The 24,344-nt window shown below is 48.8% G+C and overlaps 2 protein-coding genes across 3 annotated transcripts; one reads left to right on the top strand and one right to left on the bottom strand.

Annotated features, from left to right (window-relative positions):
- The first annotated feature begins 4,086 nt into the window (after nucleotides 1–4,086).
- Nucleotides 4,087–5,614, top strand: c1galt1a (core 1 synthase, glycoprotein-N-acetylgalactosamine 3-beta-galactosyltransferase 1a). Its single transcript, XM_068759489.1, has 2 exons — nucleotides 4,087–4,797; nucleotides 5,450–5,614. Exons 1-2 carry the CDS (start codon nucleotides 4,087–4,089, stop codon nucleotides 5,612–5,614), a joined length of 876 nt encoding a protein of 291 aa, XP_068615590.1.
- Nucleotides 5,615–21,841: 16,227 nt separating this feature from the next.
- On the bottom strand, nucleotides 21,842–24,037 carry rpa3 (replication protein A3). 2 transcript variants are annotated; one of them, XM_068759491.1, is made up of 4 exons: nucleotides 23,752–24,037; nucleotides 23,597–23,671; nucleotides 23,212–23,314; nucleotides 21,842–22,001 (listed from the first exon to the last, which is right to left on the bottom strand). In XM_068759491.1, exons 1-4 carry the CDS (start codon nucleotides 24,028–24,030, stop codon nucleotides 21,919–21,921), a joined length of 540 nt encoding a protein of 179 aa, XP_068615592.1. In that variant the 5' UTR covers nucleotides 24,031–24,037; the 3' UTR covers nucleotides 21,842–21,918. The 2 variants fall into 2 exon arrangements, with proteins under 2 accessions (XP_068615592.1, XP_068615591.1); XM_068759490.1 differs by having other exon boundaries at nucleotides 23,212–23,323; nucleotides 23,752–24,028.
- Nucleotides 24,038–24,344: the final 307 nt, after the last annotated feature.

Below are 24,344 nucleotides of genomic sequence, written 5' to 3'. Positions count from 1 at the left end.
GACTCACAGCTGCTACTTTAACGAGCGAACTAAACTCTAGTGTCTTTTTAATAAAAATAAATAAATGGGGAAAAAACACAATAAATAGTATTTAGTATTGTCTTTATTGTCTTTTTAATAAAACCCCCACCGAGCAGAAATGACAGCGTCCTTGTTTATCCCGGATGTTACCCTTTTCCTGTTCGTCCGGAACAGGAGCGCCGCTGCGCCACCGCCACCTGCTGGACTGGAGCAGGAATTACCGCTGGGCTGCATTTTCCCTCCCCTGAAGAAACGATGCTTTTTCTACGTTCTCGTGGACGTTCAGAGGCTTGAAATGAAGGCTTTGACTTCTCTGTCCCCAGACCCCCCCAGGAGCAACACATTTAAGCGTTTTACCTTTGACAAAGGTTATTGAAGGGTCATTTAGGGGCCAGTGACACGCATGGAGGGGGGGGGGGGGCTTGCTCAAGGGCACTGAATCAGGGATAGACTGGCACCTCTCCACTTTGTTTGTGGGTCGGGACTCGAACCGGTGACCCTCCAGTTCCCAAGCCAAGCCCCAACCCCCCCAGCCACAGGTGGAGTGGGCTGGGGGGGCTGGGGCCCGTTGTCGGCTGGTTCCTGGATTCTAACTGTCTGCCCCCTTTAGGAAAAGTTCAAGCAACTTATAACATTATTTGATGCACGTATTCGTGTATTATTTGATGCACGTATTAGTGTATTATTTGATGCACGTATTCGTGTATTATTTGATGCACGTATTCGTGTATTATTTGATGCACGTATTCGTGTATTATTTGATGCACGTATTCGTGTATTATTTGATGCACGTCGTGTATTATTTGATGCACGTATTCGTGTATTATTTGATGCACGTATTCGTGTATTATTTGATGCACGTATTCGTGTATTATTTGATGCACGTATTCGTGTATTATTTGATGCACGTATTAGTGTATTATTTGATGCACGTATTAGTGTATTATTTGATGCACGTATTAGTGTATTATTTGATGCACGTATTAGTGTATTATTTGATGCACGTATTCGTGTATTATTTGATGCACGTATTCGTGTATTATTTGATGCACGTATTCGTGTATTATTTGATGCACGTATTCGTGTATTATTTGATGCACGTCGTGTATTATTTGATGCACGTATTCGTGTATTATTTGATGCACGTATTCGTGTATTATTTGATGCACGTATTCGTGTATTATTTGATGCACGTATTCGTGTATTATTTGATGCACGTATTAGTGTATTATTTGATGCACGTATTAGTGTATTATTTGATGCACGTATTTGTGTATTATTTCATTGTGTGTCAGCAGATGATGATTAATAAAGTATTTCATGTCATTAACATGTTTTGTGTTTCCCTGCGAGGTTTAAATTGTTACAGAAAATGAATAAATGTTAAGACAAGAACTGCTGACTTTATCAGTCGTTCTGCCCGACAGACAGTCGGGGCCATAAGTATTTGGACATTGACACCACAACGGACTTGAATTGAATCATTGACGTTGAGCTTGACGTGCAGACTTTGACCTTTCATTTTAGGGTATCTACATCCGGTGTAGGAATTACAACGTTTTAGAGGTTCCTCCCACATTCTAGGGGACCAAAGTAACAATTCTAAATCTAATTATCAATGTTTCAGACACGAGGAAGTCCTGCAGAATCATTTGAATTTGAATCTTTTCAATCATATTCACTGAATGAAGATCAGGGTCCATGATCCTGATCCAGGGATCCAGATCCAGGGATGTCCTTGTGGTTTTTACCACCATAAAGTGGTTCCTCACACACCTCCAGTCAAACCTCCAAAACGCTGCCCGATCAATCTAAATGATGCTCCAAGTAACTATCAGCTGAGAAGTAACTTGATGTTTCAAAGTGTAACACTTTCGTGTGTCGGAACTTGAATCAAGTTTATTGCTGCTATACCAGCAGGTGACCGCTAGATGGCACCAGCAGGGTCTTTATTTGAGGCTTCACCCGGCTCCACCTACTTTGATGACCTTTGTTTGTCCTCTTACGTCATGTTTTCCGTGATAACGGAAACACCTGTGTGGCGGAGGAGGCGGGGCTTTCGCCAGGTGTGGACAGTCACCTGAAGGAACGGCGCAAAGGTAAGGGCAGCTCCTGGATGACGTTGGGACGCTGCGTCTGAGCGCGTGATCAGGAGGATGCGGAGCCGCGCGTCTCATGTCTTCTTCTCGGCCGGACTGCTGACTGGATTTCTCTCGTTTTACTTTCTTTTATGGTGCAAACATTCTGCAGAACTTGCAAACCTTCGGATGGTTGGAAAAGATGACGTCAGACGGGGCTTGCAGCACGAGCACGCGCCGTCAGGTGAGCGGTGATTTCCTCCTCGCGTGCCGCGCCGCGTGCGTTGATGCGTCCCGCGTCTCCCTGGATGGAGCTTGTTGCAGGACAAACGTGAATGTCTCCACGTGGACAGCGTCGCTGCACGATGTCCACGGCGAGACGTTCACGTTTCCTGGCCTCGGCTCGTCGCTGCGGTCCGAACTCCGGTGCGTAATTACGTAATTACGCACTCGGAGCTGCCGCGGTGTCTTGGAGGCTCGAGTTTCCGGCTCTTTCATGCACAAACTACGACGACCTCAGTCCGAATTCATTTTCATAAGAATATTTAAAGACACTTAAAAAAAACACGTTTTTCAAGGAGTTTATGCACACGAGGGTGGACAACGTGTCCGGACACGGCGCCACACACAGACGGACACGCACACGCACACGCACACGCACACGCACACTACGGACAATTTAGAGTGATAAATTCACCTAAGCTGCATGTTTTTGGAGGAACCGGAGAACCTGCAGAGAACCCACGCAGATAGGGAACCTTCTGTGAAGCAACAGCACAACCCACTACGCCACCGTACAGCCCAGTTTGAGCTTTCAACTAACGAAACGATGAATAAACGGACACATTATATGAACACTTAGAAATACTTCATGTTTTAATGTTGTTGAATGTGTTTGAATATTTTCACACTGTTAAATGCGATGCGAATATTTTGAACCTCCTGACTCCACAACCTGTCCTCTCTTTCTTTGTAACCGTCTTCCCCCCATCCCTAATTCAGCTCCTCCTTCTACACGCATTGACTAAAACAAATAGCGGAACTATTGTAGACGACTTTCTGAACACTGTCCTGGGCCTTTGGTTTACCGAATCCTAGAAGGAGCCAATCCTGGTAGAGCCTAACAAATAACTTCTCATTGGGTCAGTTGGCCTGGCCAGCCGGCTCCAACCACAACATGTCCACTTCAGGTCCACTTCAGGTACCTCGGGTCAACAGAGCAGAGTGATGGAGAGAATGTGGAAAGGAGGTGAAGAATCGTGTGCAGGCAGGCTGGAACGGGGGGAGGAAAGTATCAGGTGTGCTCTGTGATAGGACGAAGGGACAGGTCTACAAGACAGTGGTGAGGACAGCCATGATGGACGGCTCAGAGACAGTGTCTCTGAGGAAAAGACAGGAGGCGGAGCTAGAAGAGGAGGAGATGAAGATGCTGAGGTTCTCCTTGGGAGGGACCAGGTTGGACAGGATTAGAAATGAGACAATAAGAGGGACAGTGAAGGTTAGACTTTTTGGAGACAAGGTCAGAGAGACCAGACTTTGATGGTTTGGACATGTCCAGAGGAGAGACAGGGACTATATCGGTAGACGGATGCTGAGGATGGAACTGCCAGAGAACAGGACTAGAGGACGACCCAGGAGAAGAGACATGGACGTAGTGAGGGAGGACGTGAGAGTGCTGGTGTTGGGGAGGACGATGCAAAGGACAGGACTAGAGGACGACCCAGGAGAAGAGACATGGACGTAGTGAGGGAGGACATGAGAGTGGCTGGTGTTGGGGAGGACGATGCAAAGGACAGGGTGAAGTGGACAAGGTTGGGTTGCTGTGGTGACCTCTCACGGGACAAGAAGAAAGAGAAAGAAGATATATATATCTTTAAATAGTACTCTGGTTTAGTACTGGGCGGAGTCTTTGGACCTTGCTTCGTCGTCTGTCCACGCTGCTACGAGTCCTTTGAGTTCCTCCCTCAGTGCTTCATTACAGAATATCATGAAACGATGCAACAGCCCCATTCTCTTCTCTCAAATCACTCTAGGTGCGAACCAGACCCCAGCAGCTAATTCCTCTCATCCAACACGAATCTTGTGTTGGGTCCTGACCGGGCCCGACAACTTGGACTCCAGAACCCAGCATGTCAAGAATACCTGGGCCCAGCGCTGCGATAAAGTGCTGTACATGAGCTCTGTCAAGACTGACTTCCCCACTGTGGCACTGAATGTGACCGAAGGAAGAGACAAGCTCTACTGGAAGACCATTCGAGCCTTCCAGTACGTCCACCTGCACCACCTGGATGAAGCCGACTGGTTCCTAAAAACAGACGATGACACATACGTGATTGTGGAGAATCTTCGCTACATCCTCTCTCAGTATGACACAGAGAAGCCGCTTTACCTGGGCAGAAGGTTCAGCCCCTTCGTCAGTCAGGGCTACATGAGTGGAGGGGCAGGGTACGTCCTCAGTAAGGAAGCACTGAGAAGGTTTGTCCAAGGCTTCAGAACCGGGGAATGCTCACACTTCTCCGAGATAGAAGACATGGCTCTGGGGAAATGTATGGAGACGATGAAGGTTGAGCCAGCAGACTCCAGAGACATCAAGGGGAGACAAACATTTCATCCTTACCCTCCTGACCATTACCTGGTGAGACAGCCTTCAAGACCACGCCCTTGGTTTCTGCTATACGACCACTATCCTCCAGTAGAGGTAAGGAAAGCACTTTGAATTTACGATGGTCATTTCTGAGCAAGACCAGTAGCCAAAGAGAGACATCTAGGAAGAGCTGCCAGGTCTGACGAAGGATAGTCAAGAATATAAAGTAGGGCTTTAAAAAGTCCTGACCTCACCAGACAAATCGCTGCTGCCTCGTGTTCTGATCCAAGTGTTGCACATGCAGAGTGGACAATCGCCTCAATTCAAACGTGTCTAAAGATTATACAAATAGTCATTACGGGGCGGCCCCCGGGAGACCTGTGCCCTTTGAATGAATTCACAGCTGAACCCACAATCAGGTCATCACAGTCACAGACTTCTATGAACACAGTCAGGAAATATTTGCCTACAGTCTGACTTTGGTGCTGCAAAGACATTGTGAAATGTCGATCAGCAACTGGCTCCTCGTCCCAATGGTACCGATGGGTGAATGGTGGAGTGGGGTGAATGATCTTGTCCTCACTACAACGCAGCCGAGTCCGCCGGAGTGTCACACGGGTAACGAGAGAACTTGGTGACTTCCTCGGGGGGTGTGAGATCAGCCACAGGCTCTGATTGGCTGACAGCTGGGCCACAGATGATGGGGTGAATGGTCCGATAGCATGAAGGCTGTTAATAGAATAAAAGGTGCGTCCTCTGTCTCCAGGGTCCAGGATGTTGCTCAGATTTCGTGGTGTCCTTTCACTACATCTACGCTGTGGAGCTGTACGTTCTGGAGTTCCTGACGTACCATCTGCGGCCATACGGGTACAACTACAGATTCAACCCGGACCATGATACCGGGCCTAACTCAACAGCTGTGCTCATGTAAAATTGTCTGTACAGCAATCTCTGCGTTTGCTGGATGTGGGACCGAGGGGGGGGGCGAACAACCCCCCCGTCTGTTTAATGTTCGGTAGCGTTAGCCTAAACCGGACAGCTTCTGTGAGGCTAAAGAGGACGTGGTCCATCTGCTTACTCTTCTTGCCAGAGTCGACTTGGAAATAGTTTCTGACGGACTGAACCTGTTTTTCCCGCCTGTCATTCCTGTTACAGGGTGTAATACTAACTCAATTGTTGAGATGGTGGATTTTAATCTTTTATTGCAGTGCTGCAAACAGAATTCCAGAATGTGTCAGCATCATGTCCACCCTGCTGGAGCGAGCGAAGCAGAGCAGTTAAAGCTGTATTAGATTTCCGTATTAGATGGGATTCCACAACGTGACCGCACGCCGACATCACAACATTATTATTATTACTGATTCACTTGAACGCCTCATCTGGTGACGACACATAATGACACAGATGAACATGGGCTTAGATTGGCTGGGGCAAAGTCCCGCCTTCAGGGGACGGAATGACGTGAGGACGAAGCAGGAAGCGTCATCATTCCAGCATAAGGAAGCCACGAGGAACATGCTTGAATCTCAGCGCTGATATCTGAACTAACTGTATTGATCTGTTAATTATATAAATGTCTTCATCTAAACCCACATTCTCCTCATTGAATACGCACCCACAACGGAGAACAGGAACCGGAAGAGGGTTTGGTAAAACCCTACAAAGCAAAATGGAATGGTGGAGTTTCTCAGTCCTGGAGCGTTGAGGAAGCAGAAAGGCAATGAGGACCAACTCCATAATGCTCAGATGTAGCTACTCCAGAAGATCCCACATGGATTTCAAAAGATATATTTCCATTATTTTTTTTGCTAAGATCATCACTTTAGCATCTAAGCTAAAAGCTAAGTGCCCGCCGGATCTGAAGAAGGTGCACAAGTTTAAATACATGTACAAATATTTAACCTGCCACCCGTGCGCCACCCGTTTGAAATCCCTTTGGCTCTTTAGCTCCACCCCTCTGTGACATTTTGTTGGACACTTTGAAGAAAATTGACATTTTTGGCCACGAGGGTCATTGATAGGTTGAACATGGATTACATGGTCAGATTATGGGATGTAGCACTGAAAACTAAGATTTGGAAATTTCACACAGAATGACATCGCCACACCAAAAAACAGCTTTTATGTGAAAGAAACCGTCATATAAGATGAGAGTCCCAGATGTCATTAGTGACATCACCAGGCCTACAGGATGTCAGTAGTGACCTCACCAGGCCTACAGGATGTCAGTAGTACAGCACACAAACCCAGTTTTACCATAACTTGGTGTACATTTTGGTTTTCGGTGTTTGAGCTCTTGCTTTCGGCTGTAGGCTGTTTATGTGGCGTATAAACACTGATCTCACCCGGATCCCAAAGGGAATTCCTGTTCTGGTATTTGTAAAGTATTCTGAAACGGGACATGCATATCCCTAAATGTTGGAGTTAAAACACGTGTTTCACATGATCTGGGATTTATCTCTGTCTCCTCGTTCCACTGTGTCACTGAAACCATGAAACCTGCCGTAGGTGCTAACTTAACGACGAATCGGAGTTACGAAGGCCTTTCAGAAATATATAATTCTGAGTTTAATGACAAGGCATCGCTGTTACGAGTGGAATGCACTGGCAGTGTGAGGCACATGTATAATTGGTTGTCAAATTTTTGAGTTCTGTTAGATATTTGAGTTATGCAGCACATCTGGGGGGCCACCAGAAATGCAGAGGTTGTGGGACAGTGGAGGAAACGTTTGAGCCGTCCCAGAGTCCCACCATGGATGTCCTGAACGCCTAAAAGGACCACATACATTGGGGGAGTACAAACACACTCTGTAACAGGAAACCGGACAGTGTTATTGGGGTAGAAGACCGTTACAAATCCATATGCTCTACTTTTGTAGATATCGAACGTCCCCATGCAGGATGATCTGGAGAAGGGACAGAACAGACAACAACCAGGGCGGGACAGACTCCTCCCTCAGCTCCATCCATCAACACTGACCCCACTTTCAGTGAGAACGCAAACACGTTCAATAAAGTTAACACTCTGATAAGGACAAGTCATTCTCTGTCTGTACAGACTTATGATCACATTCGGCTGTTTCACACACACGAGGATAATGTTGCCTCTCACACAATGACGTGCTCACAACACGGGGTTAATGCAGGGCTCGAGAGGAACGCTTGAGAAACTCTTAAACTCAGTGGCACCTGAAGCTAGACTTCATATAATCAATGATCGGGCAGTTAATTTAGGTTATAGAAAGTTTTGAGCAGAAACTTGAGGAAGCTCATTCAGACAAATGGAGACATTGTGAGGGGAGCTCCGGTGTCCTCACAACATTCCGGGACAGAGACGAACAGAGAACGAACAAGTCCATAAACATTGACTGTCCTTGGTTAAGTTAAGCAGACAGGAACAGCTCAGACGTAGATAGAAACATATCAATTTTATGACGTTCAAGGTTCAACAATCAGATGAGAGATATTGGGGAGGAGGTCAAGACAAATAATTACTCACGATAGGGGACAGCAGACTGCAGAGACAGTTAAGCAACATAACTGAGATAACAACTATTACAGACTGAGATAGATATATAAAGACATTTTGGGGCCTTGATGAGAGGTTAACACATTAACACAGGACATCTACCTGGACTCTTATCAGTCACCTGAGAGTCCGACACAGATCAGAGTAGGGAGACAGGCGTCACTGTAGTTAGACTAACAACGGAACGCACTAGTAGAATATTAATGACGTTACAGAGTATTAGGGGAGTTATTGGTGGGACGGTTGGACTGTACATGCTGTTGTTCTTTCCCACACAGTAGCACATTTCTCAAAAGCAAAGAGGTCACACTTCCACAGAGGGGACAGGACATATGGACATGTAGGGCAGAAGACACACATAACTGTGAGCGAGTTATGACAGAAGGACGGAATACTATGTCACATGTTCCCAGGAACCAGAACCAGGCGGAATATTCTTCACCGATGTACTAAATCATGCTCCACCTGCAGGGGGCGTAGGTGTCCCCTGGACACTAGCAGAACACACACCATGGACACAACAAGGTCCTGAAAGAGCAGGTTCTTCCAGGACCGTCCTCTACACAGATGGCTGAGCTGATGGGAGTGGACCGCGCCTGTGAGATGTCCCGAGGTGAGGCAGGTAACAGGAACACAGATTCCAGGTTCTAACATGTCCACCACAGGAGAACCCATAAGACAGAGATGATTGGGTGCAGGGGCAGCGAAAGACAGTGTGGTGGGATCTGGACGTTTGCCGTGTGTCAGGAACCTCATTACAGGAGTCATGGATCAGAGAACTGATCCGGTCAGTCGCCACTGGGGGCGCCCTCGGACAATGGAGATGTTCATTATTGGTGTTTGCTTGATGTGTGAGTGACCTGAAGTGTGAAATAAAATGTGGAACTAATTTTGGGAATAGGAAAGATAAGTGTTCCTTGAATTGTTGGGGCGGATGGTGGAGCACCTTTCAAAGAGGCTTTAGGTACGATAGGTTTGGAGATAGAGCACAAACGTAGAGGCGTGATTAGAGTCCCGAGAGGAGTCTGAATTAAAACTACGCTTCACTGAATGAAGCGTAGTTCATTCCCCAAATTATTGAAGGTTCAAGGAACTAGATGGAATCACTTACTAAGATTATATTGCTCTTGACTGCCTGCTAACTGAGAGGGAGAGGTCTGTTCCGTGTTTGATGTTAGCTGTAGCTCCGTGTTTGATGTTAGCTGTAGCTCCGTGTTTGATGTTAGCTGTAGCTCTGTGTTTGATGTTAGCTGTAGCTCTGTGTTTGATGTTAGCTGTAGCTCCGTGTTTGATGTTAGCTGTAGCTCTGTGTTTGATGTTAGCTGTAGCTCCGTGTTTGATGTTAGCTGTAGCTCTGTGTTTGATGTTAGCTGTAGCTCTGTGTTTGATGTTAGCTGTAGCTCCGTGTTTGATGTTAGCTGTAGCTCTGTGTTTGATGTTAGCTGTAGCTCCGTGTTTGATGTTAGCTGTAGCTCCGTGTTTGATGTTAGCTGTAGCTCCGTGTTTGATGTTAGCTGTAGCTCCGTGTTTGATGTTAGCTGTAGCTCCGTGTTTGATGTTAGCTGTAGCTCTGTGTTTGATGTTAGCTGTAGCTCCGTGTTTGATGTTAGCTGTAGCTTCGTGTTTGATGTTAGCTGTAGCTCTGTGTTTGATGTTAGCTGTAGCTCTGTGTTTGATGTTAGCTGTAGCTCCGTGCTTGATGTTAGCTGTAGCTCTGTGTTTGATGTTAGCTGTAGCTCCGTGTTTGATGTTAGCTGTAGCTCCGTGTTTGATGTTAGCTGTAGCTCCGTGTTTGATGTTAGCTGTAGCTCCGTGTTTGATGTTAGCTGTAGCTCCGTGTTTGATGTTAGCTGTAGCTCCGTGTTTGATGTTAGCTGTAGCTCTGTGTTTGATGTTAGCTGTAGCTCCGTGTTTGATGTTAGCTGTAGCTTCGTGTTTGATGTTAGCTGTAGCTCTGTGTTTGATGTTAGCTGTAGCTCCGTGTTTGATGTTATCTGTAGCTCTGTGTTTGATGTTAGCTGTAGCTCCGTGTTTGATGTTAGCTGTAGCTCCGTGTTTGATGTTAGCTGTAGCTCCGTGTTTGATGTTATCTGTAGCTCCGTGTTTGATGTTAGCTGTAGCTCCGTGTTTGATGTTAGCTGTAGCTCCGTGTTTGATGTTAGCTGTAGCTCCGTGTTTGATGTTAGCTGTAGCACGTAGCTGTAGCACCTTCATTCCTGACGTCGTCTCACCTGATGACGGTCTGGGAGCGACCCTTTGAGGCCTTAGAGCGCTGTTGGTTACATTTTTAGAACATTTGGGGTTATCCAGTCCTTTAATTATTAGGGATGGTTGGTAAGCTGAGCGGGGGGCCCCTGTGGCCCCTGGCACTATTGATCCTCACACCCAGCGGAGACAGCTGGGCTTCATCGTGCCTGGAGATCCAGAAGAAGAGGACCGACTGTGATCGGGGTCTGGGTCTACATTTCACGCTTTGGTGTTAATGCTAATACATGATGACGCTGTTTGCTTGCAGGTTAATGGGGGGGGGGGGGGGGGACTTTGATAACTGTGTGCTCGTTGCTGATGTGAAGGACTGTGGCTGTACTAGGGTTGGTAATCTGTATTAGTTACCACAGCTCCTTGCTATGCGAGCTTTGCGGGGTCCCCTTTGGGGCCCGTAGGGGGGGTTAGCTCCCACCTTTACGCTGTGAACAAATTACTGTTAGTGGTTTCCATTTTGTCTGCACACACTCTCTGCTGGCCTGGTTCGGGGTTCACGCTCACAATACACAGGCTGCACAAACACTCTTAGTTTATGTATTGCTACATACTTTGTGGTAATAATCACACACAGATTAATCACATATAAAACATCACATTGTAACTGATACACGATGGGAACAAGTCAGGGCCCTACCGGCCCATCCCAGGAGGAGGGTGTTTTGACGCCCACTATAAAGATCACTGCTGTAGAACATTCGGGACTCTTCTACAGAGCCCCCCCCCCCTCGTCTGTAGGAGAGTCCAGCGCTGTGTTTCCTTACCAGCTTTGTACTTACTGAAAACCTTCAGTAAACTTGATTCGTTTTATAATCCTGACTCATTATTGAATAAACACCTCCAACACGAGATATAATAATAGAACCGAGGGAAAAGGAGAATCGAACAGTTGATGATGATGAATATATTTATTAGATAGAATGTTAGAGTACAAGTACAGTCACACAGTAGCATGTATTACAGTACAAGTACAGTCAAACATCCTGCCTAAGAGGAGCATTTCAAAAAAGCCCTTGCGGTCTTGTTTCCGTTGAAAGTCCTTCTCTATCCATCTCCTTGTTTTTGACTCGTCTCTCTCTCTCTCTCTCTCTCTCTCTCTCTCTACCCAACCGGCCAGACAGATGGCCGTCCACCATGAGCCTAGGTTCTGTCCAAGGTTTCTGCCCGTTAAAGGGAAGTGTTTCCTTGCCTCCGTTGCTCTTGTGGGTCAAGTTGGGTTCTGTGTTTCCCTGCAGGTCTTTCCCTGCTAATCCTGTAAAGTGCCTTGAGATGACTTTATGTTGTGATCTGGCGCTATATCAATAAAACTGAATTGAATTGAATTGCATTAGTACATAATTCATCGACAATTAACAATACAAATGTAACAATCCAAATAAAAATAAAACCAATATTCAATAACTCAATTGATGCAACGTAACATTAGAAAAATAAAATGATTTTACACCACCGATGCAAACTAACAATAAATCTAAAATAAATTACACCACTGATGCAGAATGACAATGAATGGCAATAGATTACATAAATTACAATAAATTACAAAGACACTTAATATGTGCAACGTAGAACGTTCGAACCTACGAGCTGAGCCGAGGTGAACCGAAGACACGTGAACAAAGGCGGAGTCTAATCGATTAGGTTCAGTTTGAGTCGACCTGCCGTAGGAGACATTCATTCATTCATTCATTTTCCAACCGCTCATTCCGTCATCAGGTTGCGGGCCAAGCTGGAGCCAATCCCAGCAGTCAATGGGCGAGAGGTGGGGTACACCCTGGACAAGCCGCCAGTCCATCGCAGGGCCCGTAGGAGACAGGCTGTGCTAATAGTTTTTACGCTTTATTCTCTTTAGCTCTTAGCCATGGATCCAAAGAAAGGCAGCAGGAAAAGGAATGGAAAAGAGGAAAGCCGTGAGAACAACTGTTGAACTAAAGAAGGAAATAAACACCAACTAGAAAGACAATCAGAGACTGCAGACTCCGCCTCCAATAGACTATTGGATCTTGTGAGACAGTAAACAGGGCTTCCGGATCAGAGGGGCCAAACCTGCTCTAGCTTGCTGCTCCGGAACGTACTACAAGACTCCTTCTGGACTCTTTTTCCCATCATGCCATTTGTGTCCCTCCCTCTTAAAGTGGCAGTTTACAGCACAGGCACAATTCCAGATGTAAAAAATAATTCTAGAATCTGGATCCAGATCCGGATCAACGCCATTCTCGGGGAGGACTGAGCCACGGACAGAACCTTGCTTGTGTAAAAAATTCAAGTCGATTGGGTTACTAGTTTTTGAGTTATGCGCTCGGACAGACAAGCAAACAGACAAACAAACAGACAGACAGACACACCCAATTGCAATACCCTCGCCTCCTCTTCGGCGAGGGCAAATATGGAAACGGCGTCCGTGTCTGGGATCTGCTGCAGGACGGAATGGAGAAATCAAGAATTTGGACCAGGAACGGTCGGTCGTGAAGGTAAAGTGGGTCGATCGCGTGACGTATTTCTTGATTGACATGCAGGGCAGCCAGTCAGGTGACAACTTATTTTTTCTGACCTTTAGGTCACCGCACAGCGCAAAAAGGCGCTAAGTGCAGCGAAACTAACAAGCTAGTCATGAGTTATCTCCGATCTTCAGCCCTCGCTTTTTTCTTTAAAACTACAGAAAGATTATCACCATCGCTGGACCGAGTAAGAAGACAAAAACACATCACTTTAACGCGGAATGGGAGGCGGAGTTTGTTTCACGATGTCGTTTAAACGCCTTTCTGCCTGTGCCGCCCATCGATCGCTCTCCAGATGTTTTATTTATTGATCACCGGAGAACACTTCGGCTGCTTCAACACGACAAAGAGGCAGTTTTCTTCCTGCAGTACTCTTCATCAGATACTCGGAGTAATGAAACTAATGAAACCTGAGCGTTCCTCTCTGCCGCTAACTCTAGCACAGCTGCAACTTCCCCTTGCACTACAAAATAAGAGCGCACATTTCAAAATAAACGTCAAGCAGCTGCGCTGCATTTACACTGCCAGTCTACCATCGCAATAACAACAATACGACTCCGACTTTCCACCGAAAAGCGAGCTGAGAAACAGAAAGGTTCATGAATTAGAATCCCAGTTGTCTGGACAGCAGCCATTTTACACACAACATACTTCAAAAGCGAAAGCCGCCACCGAGGCATCGTTCCGTCACGTCATCATTAATAACAAGAAGTCCTTCCAAACCTGATGCAATTACAAACACATGTTCAGTTAATTCAATTGTGTTGTTCAATATTGGCTCATGCGGTTACGCAGGGTACATCAGCATACATTGTACATAAAGAATCCTCGATATATTTGAAAATACTTCTATGTTTAGCATTTCTTTAGTGGGTAGATCTTTGTGACTTGGTCATTTTATAAGTAGCTCGCATGCTGAAAAAGTGTGGGCACCCCTGCTGTTGACTTTACCAAAGAGAAGGACTAAAACCCAGGAGGACAGTTACCAGTCACTTTATGGAGGAGGACTCCCTTTCAGAGGAATAACCCCTCCCCCCTCCTTCTCCCTCCGGGGTTAATTCCCAGAGGGAGTTAAACCAAAGTGTAGCATTGTTAAAGGAGGGACTCGCCAGACTAGCTGAGTAGCTGCGGCTTTATTATCCAACACAGTTAAACAAGACGCCTTTCAGCTCTCACACACATCTCTGGCGCTCTCGCTCTCTCTCCGGGGGAGGGGCGGACCTAAGCCGTACTCACACACTGAGCTGCCTATCTTAATCATACTTTTTAACTGTGCTAGTTGGATATAGAACAGCATTGAATACAGTTACCAGTACACATTCACCAGGGCATTCTCATTATTGAGGATTGCCGGCACTAGATTTCGAGCTGACTCGCTCAGAGTGATCCTCGTCTATTAATGACACAAGATCGCAGTAGCGATCATTCAATAAGTATATATATATATATATATATCAGCGATGGGTCAATATATATCAGCTTTCCATATATATATATCGCCGTTCGGTCCATATTCTCAAACTTCACTTTTTATATATACATATATATAATAATTTCCTGAACGGCATGCCATAGAAGAGCATATGAAGTTCACCTTCAGGATCAGCACTGGACAGCTCCACAGGTAGCCGGCTACCTGTGGAGCTGTCCAGTGATGGTGGTGATAGCTATGTTTGCTTCAACCAACTCTTGCTTGAAGGGGGATGTGATTTAACTCCCGTAAAAACTTGAAACAGCATAACACTTATCCTACACAGGAAACCTTGAACCCCAGATAAAATTACACAGTTGCTGTGCTTGCGACGGCGTATCCAAACTTTGGGTACTGTACTTTAGGGATTATATAGTATTGTAGCGATCGCGCGAGATCACGTGAGGCGCAATGCATCATGGGAGTGACTGGGTTGTGCTGTTGGCACCATGAGTGAGAGGGGTGTTGCGTTGAATGTCCCCAGCGCAGCATCCATGTGCAGTCAAGTTGTCCTGCGTCACAATAAAGGCACTTGTGGCACAAGCTCGTTTCCGGTGTGGTTCTTCTCCTTGAGCTCGCTACATTGGTGTCAGAAGTGGGATTTTTCGACTTCCAGAAGGATGGAGATGGAAATCAACGAACTCGAGCGAGCAGTCAGAGCCATGCTGAAGACGGACCAGCTTCCTGACGGCTCCAGCGCGCCGAGGCGTCCGCCGCCCCTGCTGGCCGAGCGGGCTGCCGCAGCAGACGCACCGAGGCGTCATCGCCCCTGGCCCTCAATGCCTTCCTGCGGGGGCTCACACCTGAAAGACTGCGCCAGCATGTTTGCCTCGCCGTGCCCAAGTCCCTCAGCGAGGCACTGTATGAAGCTGAACGGGCGGAGGCTGTGCTCTCCAGTCAGCCTGCACCACAGAGGGGTCCTGCTCGACAGCCAAATGTCAGAATGGCTGACTATGAGGAAGGGGGGGCGCCCGAAGAGACCCGCCAAGCCACACCATCACCACTGCAGCTCCAAAGAAGACCTCCGCGCTTCCAGCGGGCCCCCCCGCTCAACTGACCGCTGCTACCGGTGTGATGAGGTTGGTCACATCGCACAGGATTGTCCTGCTCCTGCTCCAAAGGCCAGACAGGCGGGAAATGACAGCGGAGTGGCTCAATGAGGGGACTGCCACTCCGACCTCCATACCCCCTCCAAGGTAGATGCACGCTGGTGGGCCGCTGTGGCCATACCAAAGGACTGTATCTGAACTGCTGGCTTGATGGACAGCCCTGCCAAGCCTTGATGGACACGGGGTCCACCATCTCCCTGGTAGGCACCGACGCTCTCGCCTACCTTCCACTGCGTGGACGCCAACCGACAGTGACAGTGAGGGTCGGAGACCAGGAGGTGATCCATGAGTTCTGGCTCGCCAACATCCAGGACCAGTGTATCATCGGCTTGGACCTGCTGAACCGCTGGGGAGCCCATGTCGACGTGGTAGGGAAGGCTGTCACCCTTGGCGGAGAGCCCATGGAGCTCCAGGCTGGCCGAGAGAGTGGGAACCGACCGAGGAGGCACCACCAATCAGCTGCAGTTCAACGGCGGCCCAGCAGCCTGGCACAACCCCAACCTGCCCCAGAACTGACCACAGAGTCAACTGTCGCCCCATCTACAGAGACAACCGAGGCCATATACCAGCTATGGCTACGCAGCAGCAATGGCCTAAATCCCCAGCAGCGCCAGCAGTTGAAACACCTCCTTGATGGCTACAAAGACATTTTTGCTGCCAAAGATAAGGACTGTAAGCAGACTGGCCTGGCCCAGCACACCATTGAGACGGGTGATGTTCAACCCATTCGCCTACGACCTCATCGGCTGGCCTTTTCTAGACGGCAGACGGCGGAGGAAATGGTCCGTGAGATGCTTGCTGCTGGTGTGATCGAGCCATCAGATAGTCCATGGGCTGCCCCCGTTGTCTTGGTGAGGAAGAAGAACGGCTCCTGGCGGTTCTGCGTAGACTACCGGCGCCTCAATGCAGTCACCAAGAAAGACTCCTACCCACTCCCTCGCATCGATGACGCCCTCGACTACATCGCTGGGTCCAGCTGGTTCAGTTCCCTTAATCTCCGCAGTGGCTATTGGCAGGTGGAGCTGGCCCCCGAAGCAAGACCAAAGACTGCCTTTACCATCGGCCAGGGGCTATGGCAGTTCCGTGTCATGCCGTTTGGACTCTGCAACGCACCAGCTACGTTTGAGCGGCTGATGGAGAGGGTGCTGGCCGATGTGCCACGGAGTCGTTGTGTGGTGTATGTAGCGATCGCGCGAGATCACGTGAGGCGCAATGCATCATGGGAGTGACTGGGTTGTGCTGTTGGCACCATGAGTGAGAGGGGTGTTGCGTTAAAAGACCCCAGTGCGGCATCCATGTGCAGTCAAGTTGTCCTGTGTCACAATAAAGGCACTTGTTGACACAAGCTTGATTCCAGTGTGGTTCTGCTCTCTGAGCTCGCTACGGTATTTTGCGTGAAAACTGTGCTTAAAATTAAGCTCTAAACTACATCCTAACTAATAAAAGCTCAGCAGTCCAAATAAATGTGTGCTTTTTGGTTGCTTCAGTGCTAAACTGGCTGTGTTGAGGAACAGTCTGGCCCAGAAGAAAGCCCTTGCTCTGCCCTCCCTCGCCAGCCAACCCCATCAAGTGCTAGCACTAGTATGGTGGCATACGCGGATGTTCAGCAGGTAATGCATACGCTAGCACACATGGAAATGTTGGCACATGTTTGTTGTTGGCTACATTTAACATCAGAGCGATACTGTTTTGGGAGCAGCATGCTAAGCTGTGTGGGATTTCAGAGTGACGGGTTGCGCTTGCCGTTGTGACTTAAAATAGATCTTGAATCTATCTAATGTTTTTCCATGAAACTGCATTTTATTTTGTTTTGTTTGGTATATTGAGTGAAGTTGTTAGTTCTAATTATTTTTCACACTCCCCATGATCTGTTTACTATTTTCTACTTTTTTTTTTGCAGGTGTCAAAGATAGCCGCTAATGCTTACGGTGCAATCTCTCAAATCAAAGTGGATGCTAAAGAAGAACTGGTTGTCCAGTTTGCCATCCCCTGATTCTGCAACCCTGGCCTCGATACTTTTGCTCCCACCCTGCTCTCTGTGTCACATCTGCATCGTCGCCCTCTAGCCCACCCTTTATTAAAGACGCTTGGTCCTTGCACTTCTTAGCTATGCCTCTAACTGCTACAAAGACAAAGATGATTTAGCATTGCACCCTATGACTGTCATTTTGTGTACTTAATTATGGCTCAGCGACAAATGTCATCAATGGGTTATGTGAGCTGTAGATGAGCCATTGGAATGCAAGTTCATATTTTCTCTGTTCCATAGGTGCCGGTGTAATTAAAATTTTAGTAATTTACATGTATAAAAAAAACCTTGCACCATGGCTAGGAGTTTGCACTCAGTACTTTAACTAGTTCTGTCATTGAGGTCATTGAGGGACCCTGCCCACCATGCCCACTCTTCCATCCTTAGGTGGTGCTGGGGACCATCGCCCCCTGAGGATTAAAAAACTAAAACCAAAAAGGAAAGCTCCATGGTTCAATTCTGAAATTAGATTGTTGGTGCTTTTTTTTTTTTTTTTTTTTTGTACATAGATTTTATTGAATTTTTGTTACAGAACATAAACAATAACAAGCACTCTGTAATCAAATATATCAAAATACAAAGAAATATACACCACCATCCAAAATAAAGTTGCTTCATATAACTCCATACCATCGTCACTCAAAAACCCAACCCTGTAACCCCGCACCGCCCACTCGTTCCGCTCTAAGAGAAAAGAGAGGGAAAAAAAGGAGAAAATCTAACAAAGTTAAGAATTAAAATATAGAAATAACTGAAATAAATACAACAAAAATAATAACATGCACAGTAAATTAAATCAAGTCACCAGGAAACAAAAACAATAAGTTCTGAGGTAGATGATGACATTAGATCACGGGAACACTCCAGTTTAGCGCATATCTCCCCTTATTTACTGTGTCCCGAAGGGACGGGGGCAAGTACATCAGAAAGGCTGACCACGTTCTCTCGAAGAGGCCGTCATCCCCTTCTAGGTCAGCAGCATCTTCTGTTAACGTTGGACCGCTCTAGAAGGTCAGCAGCATCTTCTGCTAACGTTGGACCGCTCTAGAAGATCAGCAGCATCTTATGCTAACGTTGGACCGCTCTAGAAGGTCAGCAGCATCTTGTGCTCATGTTGGACCGCTCTAGAAGGTCAGCAGCATCTTATGCTAACGTTGTATTTAATTAAATGTATTTTATTTTAGTTCGTTCGTTTTTAAAATGCAACTCCAAATTTGAAGATTATGGTGATTATAAATATTACAAAATAAAACGTATTCAATTTTTTTGTCGCTCATAATATACGTCACAACCATCGACATATATCCGGTCACAACCACCAAATTGCGCGCAATTTCTTGAATTTTTCGACCCCCAGGTCGGACAACTATGGATAAATGTAAGAAAAGAAAAGTGTCTGAAGAAAACAGAAAGTTTAATGATTCGTGGGCAGATTTGTTCACCTTCACTGCTGACGAGACGGGTTTACCGGTACGCTTAAAATGTAATGAGAAGTTAGCAAACAACAAAAAGTCAAATGTCGCAAGACATTTCCAGAATAAACACACAGACTTTGCTCAAAAATATCCGGATGGAGTTGAGAGAAAAAGAGCCGGAAGGCTATCCATCCATCCATCGTCATCCGCTTATCCGGGGGGGTCGCGGGGGCAGCAGCCTAAGCAGGGAAACCCAGACTTCCCTCTCCCCGGCCACTTCCTCTAGCTCTTCCGGGGGGACCCCGAGGCGTTCCCAGGCCAGCCGAGAGACATAGTCTCTCCAGCGTGTCCTGGGTCTTCCCCGTGGTCTCCTCCCGGTGGGACGTGCCCTGAACACCTCACCAGGGAGGCGTTCGGGAGGCATCCTGAATAGATGCACCTCATCTGGCTCCTCTCAACGCGGAGGAGCAGCGGCTCTACTCCGAGCTCCTCCCGGATGACTGAGCTTCTCACCCTATCTCTAAGGGAGAGCCCAGCCCCCCCACGGAGGAAGCTCATTTCAGCCGCTTGTACCCGGGATCTCGTTCTTTGGGTCACTACCCAAAGCTCGTGACCATAGGTGAGGGTAGGAGAACGAAGATCGACCGGTAAATCGAGAGCTTCACCTTTTGACTCAGCTCTCTCTTCACCATGACGGATCTGTGCAGAGTCCGCATCACTGCAGACGATGCACCGATCCGTCTGTCGATCTCTCGCTCCATCCTTCCCTCACTCGTGAACAAGACCCCGAGGTACTTGAACTCCTCCACTTGGGGCAGGATCTCCTCCCCGACCTGGAGGGTGCTCTCCACCCTTTTCCGGCTGAGAACCATGGCCTCGGATTTGGAGGTGCTGATTCTCATCCCGGCCGCTTCACATGCGGCTGATGAACCAATCCAGTGAGAGCTGGAGGGCGTGGCCTGATGAAGCCAACAGGATCACGTCATCTGCAAAAAGCAGCGATCCAATCCTGAGGTCACCAAACCGAACCCCCTCAACGCCCCGGCTGCACCTAGAAATTCTGTCCATAAAGGTTCTGAACAGAATCGGTGACAAAGGGCAGCCCTGACGGAGTCCAACCCGCACTGGAAATAGGTCCGACTTACTGCCAGCAATGCGGACCAAGCTCTGGCACCGGTCATATAGGGAGCGGACACCCCGTATGAGGGGGTCCGACACCCTGTACTCCCGGAGCACCCCCCACAGGACTCCCCGAGGGACACGGTCGAATGCCTTCTCCAAATCCACAAAACACATGTGGACTGGTTGGACGGACTCCCATGCACCCTCCAGGACCCTGCCGAGGGTGTAGAGCTGGTCCACAGTTCCACGGCCAGGACGAAAACCACATTGCTCCTCCTGGATCCGAGGTTCGACTATCCGGGGGACCCTCCTCTCCAGTACCCCTGAATAGACCTTGCTCCTCCTTGTCGAAGCAGCCGATCGGTGCTGTGGCCGTAAGACCGTTCTGATTCGCCGGAAGGCGTATTGTGACGCCAGAGGTGAAATTCTTGGACCGGCGCAAGACGGACGAAAGCGAAAGCATTTGCCAAGAATGTTTCCATTAATCAAGTTAATCATTTTATGAAGTGGATGAAATCTACAAATTCAGCTACATATGCTAGTTTTCCAGAAATCACATTAACCAGGTGATAAATATTGTATTTGCCATTTTGCAAATATTCTGTTTCTTTTTCTCAAATAGACATTGAGTATTACCGTATATTTGAAAGTAACCTTCGACCCAACGTCTTCTTTCGGAGTTCAAAATGTTTTTGTTGCAAAATGGCAGGTTCCGGAAGTCTTTTCAGCTACAAATAATTAATGCTAATTGCTAAGCGTGATAATGCTACCTCAACCAAACTAAACTATTTAAACTCTGACTGAACCAAATTCTTCATGAATACGTTTAAAGCTAATCTATCAGGATTACCTCTAAACACGTTAAATATTGATTAACGAGAAAAGCAGTCAGAGAGCGCAGACCTCCCCCAAGCAGCTCCTCCCCCCTCCTAACTGGATCTACACCGTCCACACGGTGATCTGGATCAGCACCAGAAGGTTCTAGATTGTTCTGGTATCTTTATACACCAACATGAAACGTCTAAAAACAGAGACATTAATAAATCATTGCAAGCATTCTCTCTGTGAATAAATCTCATCTCATTATAAAATAACGGCACATTTTGAGCGCGTCACAGAAATCCTTTGTCTTGTCCCGCATCGTCCGAGGAGACGAGACGCAGGCCTCAGCTAACCCGCAGAACCTGGAGGACATTCGGACCCTGGATGACCCTCAGAACCAGGACATTCAGGACTGACTCATTTAACAGGTGCATAATGTAGCAACAACTTTAACCATCGCCTGGAGCCCCAAACTAATCTTTATTGATTTAATAGTGATTATTGCTCCGATGGTTTGTTTCAGGTGTGTCGAGTGATTCCTGTTGTGCACCTGGAGGACCAGTGGAAGGACGCGTGTCCACAGACAGCTCAGCGTCCAGAGCACATCCTGGTCAGCCCGGTTCTGATGGCCTCACTGCTCACACAGGACTGGAGATCCACACGGGCAGACACTAGGAGAGCTCGAGTTACGCCCCGCCCCCTTTAGGGTGGGGCATGAAACCTGCAGAGGCAGAGTGGGCCCGGCGACCCCGTCCGCTGTGCCATGTAGAGGAACCTGCAGGACGTCGTGGCTTCCTGTCCCTCCCAGGACCGCCATCGTCTCGCCTACAGCCTCATGAGACGCCGTGAGGACATGGGTGTCCTCCATCAGGACAACATTTCCACGAGACTCACTCCTTACTTGTCTGACTTTTATTGACAAAACAAAATGGACACAAACGGAGGACAGGGGGACAGGAAGGGACGTTGGCTCGGCCCTCACCCACTGGCAGCCAGTTGGAAGGGATAGCAGTGGCAGAAATCATGAATGACTCTCAGCGCCTCGTCGTACAGCTGCAGATCTGTGGAGCCAACAGGGGGAGACAATGAGCGACTGCTGCGTGTCCCTCTAGAGCTGCTGGAGGACACCTGCGTGTCCCTCTAGAGCTGCTGGAGGACACCTGCGTGTCCCTCTACTAGAGCTGCTGGAGGACACCTGCGTGTCCCTCCGCTAGAGCTGCTGGGGGGACACCTGCGTGTCCCTCTAGAGCTGCTGGAGGACACCTGCGTGTCCCTCTAGAGCTGCTGGAGGACACCTGCGTGTCCCTCTAGAGCTGCTGGAGGACACCTGCGTGTCCCTCTACTAGAGCTGCTGGAGGACACCTGCGTGTCCCTCTGCTAGAGCTGCTGGAGGACACCTGCGTGTCCCTCCGCTAGAGCTGCTGGAGGACACCTGCGTGTCCCTCTGCTAGAGCTGCTGGAGGACACCTGCGTGTCCCTCCGCTAGAGCTGCTGGGGGGACACCTGCGTGTCCCTCTAGAGCTGCTGGAGGACACCTGCGTGTCCCTCTACTAGAGCTGCTGGGGGACACCTGCGTGTCCCTCTACTAGAGCTGCTGGAGGACACCTGCGTGTCCCTCTACTAGAGCTGCTGGGGGACACCTGCGTGTCCCTCCGCTAGAGCTGCTGGAGGACACCTGCGTGTCCCTCTGCTAGAGCTGCTGGAGGACACCTGCGTGTCCCTCCGCTAGAGCTGCTGGGGGGACACCTGCGTGTCCCTCCGCTAGAGCTGCTGGGGGGACACCTGCGTGTCCCTCTAGAGCTGCTGGAGGACACCTGCGTGTCCCTCTACTAGAGCTGCTGGGGGACACCTGCGTGTCCCTCTACTAGAGCTGCTGGAGGACACCTGCGTGTCCCTCCGCTAGAGCTGCTGGGGGGACACCTGCGTGTCCCTCTAGAGCTGCTGGAGGACACCTGCGTGTCCCTCTGTTAGAGCTGCTGGGGGACACCCGCGTGTCCCTCTGCTAGAGCTGCTGGAGGACACCTGCGTGTCCCTCTGCTAGAGCTGCTGGAGGACACCTGCGTGTCCCTCTGCTAGAGCTGCTGGAGGACACCTGCGTGTCCCTCTACTAGAGCTGCTGGAGGACACCTGCGTGTCCCTCTACTAGAGCTGCTGGGGGACACCTGCGTGTCCCTCTACTAGAGCTGCTGGGGGACACCTGCGTGTCCCTCTGTTAGAGCTGCTGGAGGACACCTGCGTGTCCCTCTACTAGAGCTGCTGGAGGACACCTACCAAAGGGGACGCCTTTGTCCAACGGTAGGATGTTGCCTTCGGTGGCCATGATGTCCCCCCTGCTGGACACCTTACCAACGATCTCCACGACGCCACTCAGCTCCTGTTCCAGCTCAGAGGAGGAAGACGAAAATAATGAGCCTCCTTCAGCGCACCTGGTTCAGGTGAGCAGGTCTCAGGTCAGTCAGGGAAACAAACCAACAACCACTAACAGCATGTCTCCATCAATGGAGTCCAAAAGGCACGGCAGAGTAAAAACCACTTCCTGCCTGAGGGGGCCGAAGGGTTAAGGGTTTCAGGTGAGCCTTTGGTTTCATTCACGGTGCATTTATTTTGAAAGGACCCCGCGGTGAGCGTGACGTCACCGTTCAGCGCAGGTGCTCACCGGTTCGCTCAGCTCCACCGCTGCGACCTTCCCCTCCCCGTCCGTTACCGTGAACGACCTCCCTGACGGCTGCACCTGATCAAAGAAAGAAGCAGAACGCATCACGTGACGACGCGCGTCCACGTCACCGGGCACGGGCAGCGAGCAGCGCTCACCTTGTCCACGCGGCCGACGAAGCAGACCACCTTACCGACGTAGCGCGCCAGCAGCGCGCAGTTTATCCTCGGCTTGGGGACGTCCAGCACGCCCTCCATCTTGGTTACTGGTCTCAGAAGAGCGCGTCGTTGCGCGGGAAGCGCGTAGTGCGACGCCTTTGCGTTACCGGGTGCAGCCGCTGGGCGGGGCGCTTTGCTCGCATAGAAACGCCCTACGATTCGGATTACGGCAAGACCAGGTACCCAAATCGAACGCCCCTTTCCGCGAACACGACACATCCGTTGTCTTCACTATTTCCTCCCCCCAGAAACAAACCTACATGGTTCCGCTCCACGTTACTGAGCGCGGAACTGAAAGTGGGCTTTACGCGAGCACGCAGGAAGTGGCCTTTACGCGAGCACGCAGGAAGTGGCCTTTACGCGAGCACACAGGAAGTGGTGCCCAAGGACGTCAGAACCACGACAACAACGCAAACGTTCTTCTGCGTGAACGTTCCGACGCGCGGCTGCTTTTATCCGCTTTTATCCGCTTTTATCCGCTTTTATCCGCTTTTATCCGAACAAAGTGAAGCAGAATCAGTTGCTATCGATGA

The sequence above is a fragment of the Brachionichthys hirsutus genome, unplaced genomic scaffold (assembly GCF_040956055.1).
Source record: "Brachionichthys hirsutus isolate HB-005 unplaced genomic scaffold, CSIRO-AGI_Bhir_v1 contig_1303, whole genome shotgun sequence".
Taxonomy (NCBI): Eukaryota; Metazoa; Chordata; class Actinopteri; order Lophiiformes; family Brachionichthyidae; genus Brachionichthys; species Brachionichthys hirsutus.
Note: the sequence above shows the minus strand (reverse complement) of the source record. Positions and strands in the feature narration are given on the sequence as shown.